The sequence below is a fragment of the Amphiprion ocellaris genome, chromosome 24 (genome assembly GCF_022539595.1).
Source record: "Amphiprion ocellaris isolate individual 3 ecotype Okinawa chromosome 24, ASM2253959v1, whole genome shotgun sequence".
In the NCBI taxonomy this organism is placed as follows: Eukaryota; Metazoa; Chordata; class Actinopteri; family Pomacentridae; genus Amphiprion; species Amphiprion ocellaris.
In genome coordinates, this window is record NC_072789.1 from 20,406,463 (window position 1) to 20,423,128 (window position 16,666).

At 34.6% G+C, this 16,666-nt stretch overlaps 1 protein-coding gene across 1 annotated transcript in view; it reads left to right on the forward strand.

The window, feature by feature from the left end:
• ahr2 (aryl hydrocarbon receptor 2) overlaps window positions 1–16,666 on the forward strand; it is a 104,048-nt gene that overhangs the window by 74,593 nt on the left and 12,789 nt on the right. Inside the window, exons 3-8 of the mRNA XM_055008198.1 lie at window positions 10,150–10,349; window positions 10,424–10,513; window positions 12,964–13,078; window positions 14,602–14,741; window positions 16,213–16,415; window positions 16,494–16,603. Of these exons, the coding sequence (XP_054864173.1) occupies window positions 10,150–10,349; window positions 10,424–10,513; window positions 12,964–13,078; window positions 14,602–14,741; window positions 16,213–16,415; window positions 16,494–16,603 (858 nt within the window). The remainder of the gene's footprint in view (window positions 1–10,149; window positions 10,350–10,423; window positions 10,514–12,963; window positions 13,079–14,601; window positions 14,742–16,212; window positions 16,416–16,493; window positions 16,604–16,666) is intronic.

Sequence of the window (16,666 nt, forward strand, 5' to 3'; positions counted from 1 at the left end):
CAGATAAAAAATATGTACAGAAAAAAATAATAAAAATACATACAAAAAAACATACAGAAAAAATAATACATAAAGAAAAAAATACTGAAAATACATCCAGAAAAATAGAAAATACATAGAGAAAAAATTATGAAAGTATATACCGAAAAAAATATACAAAATTTACAAAAAAAATACTAAAAATGCATACAGAAAAAGTGAAAATACTTACAGAAAAAATAAAAATATATACAGAAAAAAATACAAATACATACAGAAAAAAATAATACAAACAGAAAAAAAAAATATATATATATATATATATTTACAGAAAAAAAATAAAATGCATACAGAAAAAGTATAAAAATACTAACAGAAAAAAATACACAGAAAAAAATACATCTTAAAGAACATAAAAGTACTCAGAAAAAGTAATAAAAATACATACAGAAAAAATACTAAAAATACATACAGAAAAAAGTACATATAGAAAAAAATAAAAGCATATACAGAAAAAAATACTAAACATACATACAGAAAAAAATACAAATACATACAGAAAAAAATACAAATACATACAAAAAATAAAAATACATGAAAAAAGTCCAAAAAAATGTTTTTGTTTTCTGTGTGTATTTTTAGTATTTTTTCCTGTATGTATTTTTCAGTAGCAAGACCTGGTTGGAAAACTTGTGAAGTTGGACCTTTTTTTTTTTGTTTTTTACTTTTGATGTTTTTTCTAAAAACTATATTTAATACAGACTTAATTTTAAGGCCTTTTAATAGCACTTACAACATAATTTACCACCTCTTTTAGCATCGGAGAGTGATGAAAGCATGAAAGACCGGCAGAAATGTGAATATTTTGTCATAGTAAACTCAGTATTTTGGAGTTTTGGGTAGTTTGAGGCAGAAACTGCAGTTAGATAAGGAGGAAGAAACAGAACAGGAAGAGCAGTGGAATCACAAAAACGAAGCAAATTTCACAGAAGAAGAGGACAAACCGAGCAGCACAGATGTGAAGAATCATCCCGGAGCAGCCTCAGGTGCCCTGGGGAACTCCCGGCTCTGCTCCTGACGTGGTACAAACCCACTTCACTCGGCCCTCTACCCCCAACGCCGACGCTTAACCAGAAACAGCCCACCTCTACCGACTTCCAGACCCTTGTAAAACAGGAGAACCCCTGAAACCGCCTCCACCCCGGCGACTCCTCGTCTTCTATGGCTCTTTAACGAAGACGAGGCCCAGCGGCGCTCACTCGGCTTCATCTGGGCGCCGATCAAACGGGGTGGCGAGGAGCCTCTTCACATGTGTTCCTGAACGCAGCATTAATGGCCCTCAGATGGTTTGACGGCAGCTTCATGAGGCTGTAAAGAACCCCAGCGATCAGCTTTATGTCGACATAAAGCTGTGTTGTCAGGAGGTTTCTCTAAACGCAGTCCGGTGCTGAAATAGCTACACTAAGAGCACAAAAAATAAAATATTCACATTTGAGGAGCTGAAACCAGAGATTTTTGCCATTTTTATCCAGAAATGAATTAATTTTCCTCACTGTTGGTTCGTTTTTTACTACAATATAAGTCCTTCACCTGTACGGAAACTAGTAAATAGACCTTTGCTGGTGTTCATTAACGTCTTTCATGCTTTCATCACTTTTTGATGCTAACTGAAATGTTGAATTGTTTGGTAAGTGCTGTTTAAAGGCCTTCAATTCAGCTCACTGAACTCTACATTAAATATAGCTTTTTGGAAAAAAAATGACACAAAAGATGCTAAAAAGACAAAAAATCGAACAAAAAGATGCACAAGTGACACAGAATGACACAAAAAATGCTAAACAAAACAAAAATAGCACAAAGGATGCTTAAAAAAAGACAAAAAATAGGACAAAAAGATGCAGAAATGACAAAAATGTCACAAAAAGTGCTAAAATAGACAGAAAACATACAGAAAAAAATACTAAAACATACATACAGAGAAAATAAAAATACATATAGAAAAAAATAACAGAAAAACATACTAAAAATACATACAGAAAAAATAATAAAAATACACAAAAAAATACAATACCAAAAATACATACAGAAAAACAGTAAAAATACATACAGAAAAAAAAAATATGTACAGAAAAAAATAAAAATACATATAGAAATATAATAAAAATACATATAGAAAAATAGTACAAATACATACAAAAAAATAAAAATACATACAGAAATAAAATAAAAATGCATACAGAAAAACATAAAAATATTTGATTTTTATTAAAGAATATATACAAAAAACAAATACAGAAAAAAGCAAAATGCATATAGAAAAAAAATATAAAATACGGAAATAAATAATAAAAATACATACAGAAAAATACATGTTCCAGTTTCCCAAAGCCCAACGTGATGCCTTCAGATGCCTCATTTTGTCCGTCAAATTCACAATACTAAGTCTACTATCACACAAGATGAAGAAAACCAAAATATTCACATTCGAGGAGCTGAAACCAGAGATTTTTGCCCCTTTTTTTATCCAGAAATGAATTAATTTTCCTCATTGTTGGTGTTAAATTCTGTTTTAAGTGCTGTTAAAAGGCCTTAAATGTAACTTTTTCACATCTGTGCTGCTTGTTTTGTCCTCTTGTTCTTTAAATTTAGCTTTGTTTTTGTGATTTCACTTCTTCCTCCTCGTCCTAATCAAACTGCGGTTTCCTCGGGACTAAAATAGCTCGTTGTCGAACCAGATCGCCTCCAGCTATGTGAGTGTTCAGCTCTGAGCGTGTCCAGACAGCGCTAAAAAACCCACACTGATGGTGAAACCCAAGACTCGCTCCGGAGAATTCCTGCGTCTAGATGCTGATATTTGCTAACAGCACACACACACACACACACACACACACACACTGCTGCTGTTGTGTTTACTGCTCATTTAATAATCATTACTCAGAGCTTCAGACGTGTCCTGTCCTGTCCGCTTTCTGTTTGAGCTGCTGCACATTTCAGCTGGCGGATGACTAAATTTAGAGCGTGTCATCTGTTGAGAAACGCCGTCCGTCGTCGCTGCATTGTGTGTTTGTGTGCGGTCGTGTTCCAGAGAAGATGTCAAACCAGGTGTGATGAGGTCGACCTGGATTACTAGACAACCTCCTCCTCTTGCAACATCAATCCCACATGTGTAGCTCTCTAGACAGACTCTTGATGCTCTTCACTTGTCATGAACTGGAGAGTCGGGGTCAAGCTGGGCGAAGCAAACACTCAGTAAACGCCCTGATGACACTCGCTGGCCTGTCAACGTAAGATTATGTTGTCTAGATTCAAAAACAAACAAAACAGAAAAGCCCCGCATGTGAACACACAACACACAACACGCTGGACATTTTCTAATCCAATCTCTGTTCAAACAAGCCTACTCACTTTGACTTCCATTCCTCCTTCTCCTTCTGTTGTTTTAAAATTGCTAAATTTTCTTCTTTTAAAATTTTTTAAAAATTCTTACATTTTATACTGTATATTTGAATGTGTTTTTATCTGTGTTTCCTCTGTACAGTGACCTTGAGTGTTCTGAAAGGCGCCTATAAATAAAATGTATTATTATTATTATTATTATTATTATTATTATATTTATTTGAAATCATCTTGTTTTGAGCAGAAAGTTTTTGTTTTTTTTAATAAATCTGAAGCTTCTTAATCTTCTGAACCTCAATTAGTTTCTGAGCACTTTTTGCCACAGATACAGAAAGACACAAAAGATGCTAAAAAAGATGCTAAAAACACACAGAAACACACAAAAATGTCACAAAACATGCACAAATGACATAGAAAGACACAAAAATGACACAATACCTAAAAAAGACACCAAGTGAGACAAAAATAGCATGAAAATATGCACAAATTACACAAAAGAGGCTAAAAAAAGACAGAAAAACACAAAAGATGCTAAAACAGACACAGAAAGACACAAAATGGACAGAATGACACAAAAAGACACAAAAGATGCTAAAAATGACACAAAAAGACATGAAAGATGCTAAAAATGACACAGAATGACACAAAAATGACACAAAAGATATTTAAAAAGACACAAAATGACACAAAAGATGCTGAAAAAGACACAAAAATAGCATGGAAATATGCAGAAATGACATAGAAAGACACAAAAACAATACAAAAGATGCTAGAAAATACACAAAATGAGACAAAAGTAGGACAAAAAGATGCACAAATGACACAAAAATGACACAAAAGATGCAAAAAAAAAAAGGCACGAAATGAGACAAAAATGTCACGGAAATATGTACACATGACACAAAATTACACAAAAGATGCTTAAAAACACACAAAATGACACAAGAGATGCTAAAAAAAAAGACTAAAATAGCATGAAACTGCAGAAATGACAGAAAGACAAAAATTACACAGAAAATGCTAGAAAATACACAAAATGAGACAAAAATAGCATTAAAAGATGCATAGATGACACAAAAATGACACAAAAGATGCAAAAAAAAGACAAAAAATGACAAAAGATGCAAAAAAAAAAAGACACGAAATGAGACAAAAATATCACGGAAATATGCACACATGACACAAAATGACACAAAAGATGCTCAAAAAGACATAAAATGACACAAAAGATGCTGAAAAAGACAAAAATAGCACAAAACTATGCAGAAATGACAGAAAGACAAAAATTACACAAAAATGCTAGAAAATACACAAAATGAGACAAAAATAGCATTAAAAGATGCATAGATGACACAAAAATGACAGAAAAGATGCTTAAAAAGACGAAAATAGCATAAAAAGATGATTTTCAAAAAAGACAGAATGACACAAAACATACACAAATGACATAGAAAGACAGAAACCGAAGTCCAGATGTAAGCAGCTTTTCATTGCCATGAATGATATTGAAATATTTGTGGTGTTGGGACTGATCTGTGTGCAGGTTATTCAGTTTAAAGCTGCTGTTCTGGGTGTTTTTACTGCATCCTTCATGCAGCTGCTGCTTGTTGCTTGCAGCTGACAACAGTGAAGCCTCCAGGTGGGAACCTTCACCACACAGAAAACAGGATTCAGCGTTCAGGCTGTGTGAAATCGATCGTCGTAAATGCCGTTATTTTTCTGTGTCTTCACTCTCTGAACCTCAAATTTTAAAGGCATGTTTTCTTTTAACAAGACTATTATTTAAGTATCATTTTGTGTGATTTTTGTGTTATTTAAGCATCCTTTTGTGTCATTTTGTGCATTTTTGCATCATTTTAATGTCATTTTAACACCTCTCCATGTCATTTTTGTCTTTTTGTTTAATTTTTCTGTTATTTTACCATCCCTTTGTCTATTTCTGGCCATTTTTGCATCACATTTTGGTCATTTTGCATGTTAATATTGTCCTTTTTTAAATTCCATGTTGTTATTTTGTGCGTCATGTGTACCTTTGCATTTGTTTATGATCATATACATATAATTTTAGTCACTTTGAGTCACATGTTGGTTCTCTTCTATCTCTCCTTGGTGATTCTAAAGCTCTTTGTGGTCATTTTTCATCACATTTTGGTCATTTTGTGCTTCATTTTGGATATTTTGCATCTGTTTTATGCCCCACTTGGGTCATTTTGCATCTTTTTGAGGCCGTTCTTTTGCCCCATTTTAATTTTTCCACTCTCCTGGGGTGTTTTTGTGCAGTTGAAGGCTGAATTTCTCTCCTGTGGCTGAACTCAGCCTGTTTTCTTGTTCATTTTTCTGTGCAAATGTTGAACAAACTTGTGTCTTTTAGTTAAAGTTGAGAAAAATAACTCCAAGAACCCTTACTTTGGAGTGAAATATGTTCTATCAAACAGACTTTGGAGTATTAGCCAGATTTTCTTTTTTTTAATCGAATTTGTTGGAGTTAATTTGCCTGAATCTCTGAATGTTCCTCCTCTTTCTACTGAGGTTGTATAATTTTACAGCTTGTACCGTGTTGAACTCCTCTTTCTGAATCAGCGTCCAACAGGGATAAATATAGTCTGAAAACAGACGGCGTCAGAAGGCATCTCAGTGGCACAAAAATCTAATTTTCAGCCATTATTCTTGCAGTTTAAAAATCTAATTTGTGCCTCTAACCGCTCAAAATCGTCTCATCTTCCTGCTGGTTTTCAGTCTCCTCCGTGTCTCTTTGGTGTATTTTTGTATTTGCAGTTTAAATTATGTGTTTCGTATTTTTATCTGTTTGGGCACCGAATAGTTTGTAATGCTGGTTTGGTTGCATTTGCATGTCCTTTGATATAAAATGTAAAATATAATGCTGCATCTTTGCCCAGAGAACTCCCGCTGTGATGCTGGAGGGAAGTTTTAGCCACGCTGCTACATTTCCTTTTCTTCCTGCTTTAGTGTTTAACCAGCACATCTGGTTCGGTTGTCCTCTGGCTCTTTCCCATCTTTCTCTCAGGCAAATCTCAAATTATCTTAGAGGAAACTCTACTCTTCAGCTCTGAACATCCCAGACAGCGTTTTTTAGATGCTATTAGCTGCTCTGTGCTCGTTCATTTCACCCATGATGACATTTATTGGCTTTACCTCTTTAAATGTGTGAATTTTCATACTTTTTCTAGTTTCCAGTGTTTATGCTAAGCTAGCTGTTTGCATCTTAACGCCTTTCCCTGTCATTTTTGTGTTTTTTGTGCCATTTTGTAATGTTTGTGTCTTTTTGTGCCATTTTTGTGTTATTTCAGCATCCTTTTGTGTCGTTTTGTGCCTTTTTTGTCATTTTTGTGTGTTTTTGTATAATTTTTGTCTTGTTTAAGCATGCTTTTGTACCATTTTGTGCTTTTTTGTTATTGTATGTCTTTATTGCCATTTTTGTGTTATTCTAGCTTCCTTTTGTGTTATTTTGTGCTTTTTGTCATTTTTGTGTCTTTTTGTGTCATTTGTGTGTTATTTCAGCATCATTTTGTCTCACTTTGTGCCTTTTTGTATCATTTTCATGTCATTTTAAGACCTCACCATGTAATTTTTGTGTTTTTTTTTGTGGAATTTTTGTGTTATTTACACATCCTTTTGTACTGTTTTTGTGCCTTTTTGTTGTAATTTTTGTGTCATTTTGTGCCATTCTTGTAATTTTTGTGTCTTTTTGTACCATTTTTGTGTTATGTAAGCATCCTTTTGTGCTATTTTTGTGCCTCTATTGTAATTTTAACATCTCTCCATGTCATTTTTGTTATTTGGTCATTTTTGTGTCTTTTTGTGCCATTTTTGGGTTATTTAAGCACCGTTACGTGTCATTTTGTACCTTTTTCGGTCATTTTTGTGTCTTTTTGTGCCATTTTTGGGTTATTTAAGCACCGTTACGTGTCATTTTGTACCTTTTTCGGTCATTTTTGTGTCTTTTTGTGCCATTTTTGTGTTATTTTAGAATCTTTCTGTGCTGTTTTTGTCTCTTTGTGTCATTAAAAAAAACAAACATATATAGTTGATTAAAAAATCACAATATAATGCACTTAATGTGTAAAAATACTTCAACTCTTGGCAAAATGTTGTGCTTTTAATGATTTGTCAGACATTTCTTATCATATATCGTCACTGTAATCCAACATATTCTTCCTAAAAAACATTTTCATGACGTAGAGTTACTGTCCAGCATCTCTACATGTTTTTTACGATTGTTTCGCTGGAGAATCCACTGCGTTTTCCCACTCGTTTCAGAACAAAGTGCCCGTGCAGCTCTTAGAAAACCAGATCGATGGAGCCGTCGACCACTTCATACAAGCCTCGTCCTCCACAATGGCCGCCTCCCAGCTGTTGTGGGTCGCCGGGGGAAACGCCGAGGCCAGCGGCAGATTCTGTGGCTCTGCCTGTTATCCTCGTTTGGCCCGGATTCTGACATGCAGAGCTGCAACGGAGTGTTGTTTTTATTAACTTTAGGGTCTTTTATCGTCCAGAATCCAAAGATTTTAACTTTACTGTCGATCATAAGAAAGAAAACAAATCATTTTAGTCATTTTGTGCCATTTTGTGTCTTATTTTAGTCTTGTTGCATCTGGTTTAGGTCTTATTTGAGACATTTTTTATCTGTTTCTGGTCATTTTGCATCACATTCTGATCATTTTGTGACACATTTCGGTCTTTTTAAATCTCTTATTACCCATTTTGTGTCTCATTTTGGATATTTTGCATCCGTTTGTGCCACATTTGAAACAGTTAGTCTGTTTCTGATCATTTTTTATGATGATGTGGTCATTTTGTGTGTCATTTCAGTAGTTCTGCATCCCTTTATGATTATTTGCATTTAATGTTGGCCATTTGTGTCACATTTTGGTCTTTTTACATCTCTTACTAGCCATTTTGTGTCTATTTGAGGTCATTTTGTTTCTCATTTTGGCTGTTTTTTGTCGGTTTTGTGCCACATTTGAGACATTTTGTCTCTTTCTGGTCATTTTTGCTGGTTATTATGGTCAATTTTTCATTCATAATGTTCATTTTGTGTGTCACAGTTTTGCATTCATTTGCCATCATGCATATAATTGTGGTCAGCTTGTGTCACATTTTGGTCATGTTGTGTGTCATTTTGATAGTTTTACATCCATTTGTGGTTATTTGCATTTAATTTTGGTCTTTTCGTGCCACATTTTAGTCTTTTTTCATCTGTTATTAGTCATTTTATGTCTGTGTGAGGTCTTTGTGTCTCATTTTGGTTGTCTTACATCTGTTTTGTGTCACGTTTGGGACATTTTGTCTCCTTTTTGTGCAGTTGAAGGCTGAGTTTCTCTCTGCTGAGGCTGAACTTGGCCTGTTTTCTCGCTCATTTTGCTGTAAACACAAGATTTAAGATATTTCTGCTAGAAATGACTTCTCTGATGATCACAATGTTTGCTGTTGTGTCCTCCATCCATCGTCATCTCAGACTGTTTTCCTACAGTAAACCCACCTGCATCCTCCCTGAGAGGATATTTTAAGGCCGCCCGGTTATTTTCTGTCTTGTTTCTGTGCTGCTGTGTTGGTGATAAGAGGCCGAGGAGGAAGAGGATGAAGAGCTGTTGTAAGATGACAGGAAGTGTGGAGCAGCTCCACCCTGATAGTCAGAGATGTTCTCTTCCTCTTTCTGCTGCTTTTTCTCATTCACACTTCATGTTTAGTCAGATGTTTTCCAGAAGTTGCACCTTTTATATCACGTTGCCACACAGATATTTGTTCTTCTCATGTCGTGGAGAGTTTTAGTTCCTCTCAGTTTGTTCTTCTGCATAAAAATGCAAACCAAAAGTCTCTATTTGGGCTAAAAGTGGAGGCATTAATCACTGTAATCTATCGTTTATTTTTCTGTGTCTTCACTCTCTGAACCTCAAATTTTTAAAGGCATGTTTTCTTTAAACAAGACTATTATTTAAGTATCATTCTGTGTGATTTTTGTGTTATTTAAGCATCCTTTTATGTCATTTTGTGCATTTTTGCATCATTTTCATGTCATTTTAACACCTCTCCATGTCATTTTTTCTTTTTGTTTAATTTTTCTGCTATTTTACCATCTTTTTGTCATTTTTGTGCGTTTTTGCATCATTTTAATGTTTTTTAACACCTCTGTGTGTTTTTGTGCCATTTTTGTGTCTTTTTTTCACATAATTTTGTGGTATTTAGGCATCTTTTTGTGTCTTTTGTGCCATATTTGTGCTATTTAAGAATCCTTTTGTGTCGTTTTGTGCCTTCTTCTCATCATTTTTGTGTCATTGTGTGTGATTTCCGTGCGTTTTTGCATCATTTTCATGTTTTCTAACACCTCTCTGTGTTTTTGTGTTATTTTTCCACCCTTTTGTGTCACTTTATGCCTTTTTGTGTCTTTTTCATGTCATTTTAACACCTCCCCATGTCATTTTGTGTCTTTTTGTGTCGTTTTTGTTTTATTTCAGCATGCTTGTGTCATTTTTGTATATTTTGTGTCATTTATCTGGTATTTAAGCCTTCTTTTGTGCCATTTTGTGGATTTTTTTGTAATTTTTTTGTCTTTTTGTGCAATATTTATGTTATTTTATCATCCTTTTGTGTTGTTTTTAACTGTTATTTTGAACAGAAGATATTTCTGAATTGTCTCTTCTTCATGGTTTTTCTGTTTCAGGATTTTATAACGCAGAGAAAAATGTGAGGATAAATACGTCAGAAGCTAAAACCAGAAACAAAATCTGACGCTTTTTTCTTTTTTTTGACCTGCAGCCACCTTGAAGGCGAGTCAGAGCAGCTCCAGCTGGACCAGCGAGCGAAGCCTGATGTTTGGAGGAAGCTCCCAGAATGCCGCTGTGCCTCCGTCCTCCTCCTCCTCCTCCTCCACTTCCTCCTCCTCTGTCCAGCCTCCGTCCGCTGTGGTGACGTCCATCGACGGAGTCAGCTTCTCTGAGGGAGACCTGCTGCTCCAGGTGACGCCTCAAACATTAAAACCAATGAAAAAAAGCCTCCAGGTGCTGTGAGTAACGTTCCCTCTTCCTCCCAGGCGCTCAACGGCTTCGTGTTGGTGGTGACGGCTGAAGGTTACGTCTTCTACACGTCTCCAACCATCCAGGACTTCCTGGGCTTCCACCAGGTACAAACACAGCAAAGTAGTCATCAGTAGCAGCAGAATAACGCTGCGTCTCTGAACAGGTGCTGGGAAATCAGTCTAAATACTGGTTGGTTTTACATGTAAACCTGACAAATAACGGCAGAAAATGCAGACAAACATCTGCAAACAGCCCATCAGTCATTTTCATCTGTAAAAATCTGATAAATGTAAAAATACTGTTAGATTTTAAAACTTTATTCATGTTAAATGTGATGCTTTTACCTTTTTGTGTGTGTGTGTCTGTGTATCTGTGTGGGTGTGTTTGTGCGTCTCTGTCTCTGTGTGAGTGTGTGTGTCTGTGTGTGTCTGTCTGTGTGTGTGTGTGCGTGTGTGTGTGTGTGTGTGTGTGTGTGTGTGTGTGTGTGTCTGTTTGCGTATCTGTGTGGGTGTGTTTGTGTGTCTCTGTCTCTGTGTGTGTGTGTCTGTGTGTGTTTGTGTGTCTGTCTGTATGTGTTTGTGTGTTTTTGTGTATGTATGTGTGTCTTTGTGTGTGTGTGTGTTTATGTCTGTGTTTTTGTGCATCTGTGTGTGTGTAGGTGTGTTTGTGTGTCTGAGTATGTGTGTGTCTCTGAGTGTGTGTTTCTCTCTGTGTGTGTGTCTCTGAGTGTGTGTGTTTTTGTGCATCTGTGTGTGTGTGTGTGTGTGTGTGTTTCTCTCTGTGTGTGTGTTTCTCTCTCTGTGTGTGTCTCTGAGTGTGTGTGTTTTTGTGCATCTGTGTGTGTGTGTGTGTGTGTGTGTTTCTCTCTGTGTGTGTGTTTCTCTCTCTGTGTGTGTCTCTGAGTGTGTGTTTCTGTGTTTGTGTGATTTCATGAGAACTGAGCTTCTCTGTCTGCTGTGAACACTTGACTTGTAAACACATCCGTTTGACTCGGGGTTAAACACGTCTGCAGAGTGCACGTGAGAGTGCACGTGAGAGTGCACATGGTGAGCAGACTCTCACAGTAAGTGTTCAGTTTTTGAGTCCACAGCAGCTCCTATAACCCCATAAACCCACTATTTGTGAGCAGAATAAAGATATTTATAGATCAGGAGTTAAACTGAGACCAACATTTATTCACCGCTTCATTTGTTTTACATTTCAGGAGCTGAAAGTTTCATGCTGATAGAAAAGAGCTCAGAAAAGCAGCTTGATTGTAATTTATGAGGCTCACTGGAACATGTTTACCTGCTTTAATGTTCAAAAAGCACATTATTATTGTCTGGTAGTGTCTGAAATGCTGCGATTTATCTCCCGTCTTGTTAAGATCCGGTCTGCTCTGATTGGTCAATGGGCCCAGTTTAATTTAGCTCATTTTTTACAGATGTTCTGCATCTCTTTTCATTGTTTTGTGTATTTTTAGTCACTCTAAATCTCTAGTCATTTTTCATCTATTTATAGTCATTTTACATCTCTTTTTAGTTGTTTTGCATCCATTTTTTTGTAGTTGTCTGTTGTATGTATATATATGTATATATATGTGTATATATATATTTACACATACATATGTGTAAATATATATGTGTGTGTGTGTGTGTGTGTGTGTCTGTGTGTATACATATATTTACACATATGTATGTGTATATAGTGTATAACAAATACCAATACATATACTTGAAAAAACACATCAAAATCTCTGAAAAAAGTCAGAAAAATACTAAAATGTCTTAAAAAAAACCTTAAAATATAAAAACATTTCTGAAAACAAATCTAATTTTTAAAATATAATAATTTAGATATATATTTTAAATCCCCCAAAATCCAGAAAAACATGAAAAATATTAAGAAAAATATTGTCACAAAAGTATTGAGAAAAAAACCCAAAATGTCAGCACCAGTCTTTTGCATTCCGTGACCACAAATGGTCATAAATGCATAAGAACATTTTATTTATTTGTCTTTTTACAAGTGTATGAATGTGGAACCTTTCTTACGATGCACTGCGATGATAATCAACGTTTTAAGGACATTTTTATTAATTTTAAAACACCTTCTTTCTCAGATAGCTGCAGCCCACAGGTTGCTAATAATTTCCAGAGTTTATTTCTGAAGAGGAAAATCCTTCATGAGCCTGAAATATCAACGTTTGTGTTTGTGCTGACTGGAGATCAGCCAAGTCAGAGGTTTGCAGCAGAATATTAATAAACCCTTTCAATGCTTTGCGGCCTCTAATTACTGTAATTTCTGCTTGTTTTGACATAAAAGGTCCACTTACCAGAACATAAATCATTTTCTTTTATTATATATTCAGCGATTAGATCTGCTTTTCACTTGTATGTTTGCTCTTTGATATTTGAAATCCTTAAATCCACGAGATGCACCTCTTAAATTCAGAATTAGCTCCAGAACGTCTTCATAACGCTGTACTTTATAGTTGTTTTTGTCTATAAACACCATTTTTTCAGCTAATGTTCACTGAAAACAGCGAGGTGATGAGTGTTTTGTGTTTTTCCAGTCGGACGTCATCCATCAGAGCGTCTTCGAGCTGATCCACACCGACGACCGAGCTCTGTTCAGACGACAGCTTCACTTCTCTCTCAACCCCAGCCAGGACAGCAGCTCCAACCCCAGTGAGTAGCTGGACGAACGGCACGATTAAATACTCCGCTTTATGCACGGCTTTTCAGTGCATTTCTCTCATCTTTTTGCTGTTGTTTTCCATCTCCTTTGCTTGATTTCAACGTTTTTGTTGCACTGTTTTGCATTTATTTGCTCATTCTGTATGATTTTTGTTGCTGTTTCACATCTATTTATAGTCATTTTGCATCTCTTTTTGGTCTTTTTGCATCTCTATAGTCATTTTGCATCTCTTTATTGTCATTTTACTTCTCTTTGTATTCATCTTACATCTCCTTTTAATCATTTTGCATCTCTTTTTTTAGTCATTTTGCATCTCTTCAGTTATTTTGTATGTATTTTTCATCATTTTGCATCTTTTTAGGTATCCTATATCTTTTTTAGTAATTTTGCATCTCTTTTTAGTCATTTTACGTCTCTCTTTAGTTATTTTGCATCTCTTTTTAGTTATCTTATATCTTTTTTAGTAATTTTGCATCTTTTTAGTCATTTTACGTCTCTCTTTAGTTATTTTGCATCTCTCTTTAGTTATCTTATATCTTTTTTAGTAATTTTGCATCTTTTTAATCATTTTACGTCTCTCTTTAGTTATTTTGCATCTCTTTTTAGTTATTTTACATCTCTTTTTTGTCATTTTTAATCTCTTTTTATTTATGTTACATCTCTTTCTAGTTATTTTGCATCTCTGTTCAGTCATTTTTAGTCTATTTGTAGCTGTTTTGCAACTCCTTGGCTTTCCTTTTTGGATTTTTTTACTCATTTTGCATCTCTTTATGGTCATTTTACATCTCTCTTTAGTTATTTTGCATCTCTTCAGTTATTTTGTATGTATTTTTTAGTAATTTTGCGTCTCTTTTTTAGTTATTTTGCATCTCGTTATTTTGCATCTCTTTTTTAGTCATTTTGCATCTCTTCAGTTATTTTGTACGTATTTTTCATCGTTTTGCATCTCTTTTTAGTTATCTTATATCTTTTTTTAGTAATTTTGCATCTCTTTTTAGTCATTTTACGTCTCTTTAGTTATTTTGCATCTCTTTTCAGTCAGTTTACATCTCTTTATTTATTGCATCTCTTTTTTGTCATTTTTCATCTCTTTATTTATCTTACATGTCTTTCTAGTTATTTTGCATCTCTGTTCAGTCATTTTTAGTCTATTTGTAGCTGTTTTGCAACTATTTTGCTTCTCTTTGTGCATTTCTTTGTCATTTTGCATGTATTTGTAGCTGTTTGGCGACTGTTTGGCTTTCCTTTTTGGATTTTTTTACTCATTTTGCATCTGTTTGTAGTCATTTAGGAACCTTTTGTCTCATTTTCAGCGACATTTTGCAGGTGAAGAGTGTTCTGGTGCTGCTGTTTGTTGAAAAATTGAACCTATATTACAACTGAGACAACATTTACTGCAGATGTTGTGATATTTGTGATACAATAGTGCAGCTGGATGGAACCACTCCTGTTCTTGATTCTGTCCAGAGTATTAACTGTTACTAAGAGTGCTGTCGACTCGTCGTCTCTGCAGGTGACCAGAGCAGCACTGAGATCACCAGCAACCTGATCAACTACGACCCACAGACCATCCCTCCAGAAAACTCGTCCTTCCTGGAGAGAAACTTCTGCTGCCGTTTCCGCTGCCTCCTCGACAACTCCTCCGGCTTCCTGGTAACACGAACACACTAGAAAACACCTCAGGTGGAGACGGAGAGAGTTTAAAGTCTGTTCATCCTCAGGCGCTGAACTTCTTTAATGCCCAAAAAATGTCTGAAAATATCAATGAAATATCTGAAAATATTGATTTAATTATCCAAAAATTTTAATAAAAATGTCAAAACAAAAAATGCTAGATTTTATGTTTAAAAAAAATAAATATTAGAAAATAAAAAATCCCCCAAATCCCTGAAAAATATTAAGACTATCAAGAAAATATTGTCACAAAGGTGTTTAGAAAAAAAAACAAAATATGTCGAGTTTGCAAAAATGTCTAAAATGTACCAAAAATATTCAGAATAATATCCAAAAATGGCAGAAAAAACTATGGTGATAAATTGATAAATTGCTACAAAACTTATAATTCCAAAATAGGTTTTAAAAAATGTTATAATAACTTATACTTCTGAAAAATAGTATAATGTCCAAAAGATGTATTTGTTTATATATTTAAATTTTTAAAAATTGTACAAATCCCTGAAAAATGTAAAGAATATTTAAAAAATTGCAAAATATTGATAAAAATACCACCAAAAGACTTTGCAAAAATGTGTAAAATTTACTAAACATATTCATAATATTAATTAATTAAGTAGGTTTTAAAAAATTTATAAAACTTCTGTAGTTCTGAAAAATAAAATCATGTCAAAAAGATGTATTTTTATATACGTAGATAAAAAACATATATATTAAAAAAAGTCAGAATCCTTGAAAAATATTAAGAATATTCAGAAAAATGCTGTAGCAAAAGTATAAAGCAAAATACCAAAATATTAATTAAATGGCACCCTGGAAACCTAGCAACCTAGAAAAAGAAATCTGCCAAAAATATTAATGGTCAAAAAATGGCAGAAAAATTATTATAAATTGCCAAAAAAAAAAATCCCAAATAGTTGAAAAATATTGATAAAACTTAAGTTCTGAAAAATAATATAATGTTCAAAAGGTATATTTTAAATATATTTTTAAATATATATTTAGATAAAAAAAAACATATATCTACACACACGCACACACACACACACACACACATGTAAAATCATCTGAAAAATATTAAGAAAATTTTTAAAAATGCTGTCACAAAAATATTAAGAAAACTAGCAAAATATCGATAAAATATTCATAATATTATTTAAAAATGGCAGAAAAATTATTATAAAATGAAAAAAAAAATCCAAAATAGATTGGAAAAATATTGATAAAATTTCAACCTATACTTCTGAAAAATAATATAATGTCCAAAAGATGTATTTGTTTATATACATATTTAGATTTTTAAAAAATTGTCAAAATGCCTGAAAAATATAAAAAATATGAAGGAAAATACTGTAACAAAAGTATTGATAAAAATATTTAAATATTGATAAAACTTCAGCGTTCAGACCGAGACGTCAGGAGTTTAAATTCTAACTTTGTTCATCTTCAGGCGCTGAACTTCCGCGGCCGCCTGAAGCTCCTCCACGGCCAGAACCGGGTGTCGGAGGACGGGACGCTGGTTCCCCCGCAGCTCGCTCTGTTCTCCATCGCCACGCCGCTGCAGCCGCCGTCCATCCTGGAGATCCGCACCAAAACGCTCATCTTCCAGACCAAACACAAGCTGGACTTCTCGCCGCTGGGCATCGACACCAGGTAGGAACGTCTAGAAGCTGCGGATGCATTTCTGCTGAGAGAAGCGGCCGCTCAGGTAAAGTGTGTTTTTGCCCACAGAGGGAAGGTGGTTCTGGGTTACAATGAAGTGGAGCTCTGCATGCAGAATTCTGGCTACAGCTTCCTCCACGCCGCCGACATGATGTACTGCGCCGACAACCACATGAGAAGTAAGTCAGATGCCCTGAAAGTATTTTATTTGGTGAAACAGGAATTAACTAAAAATTATTATA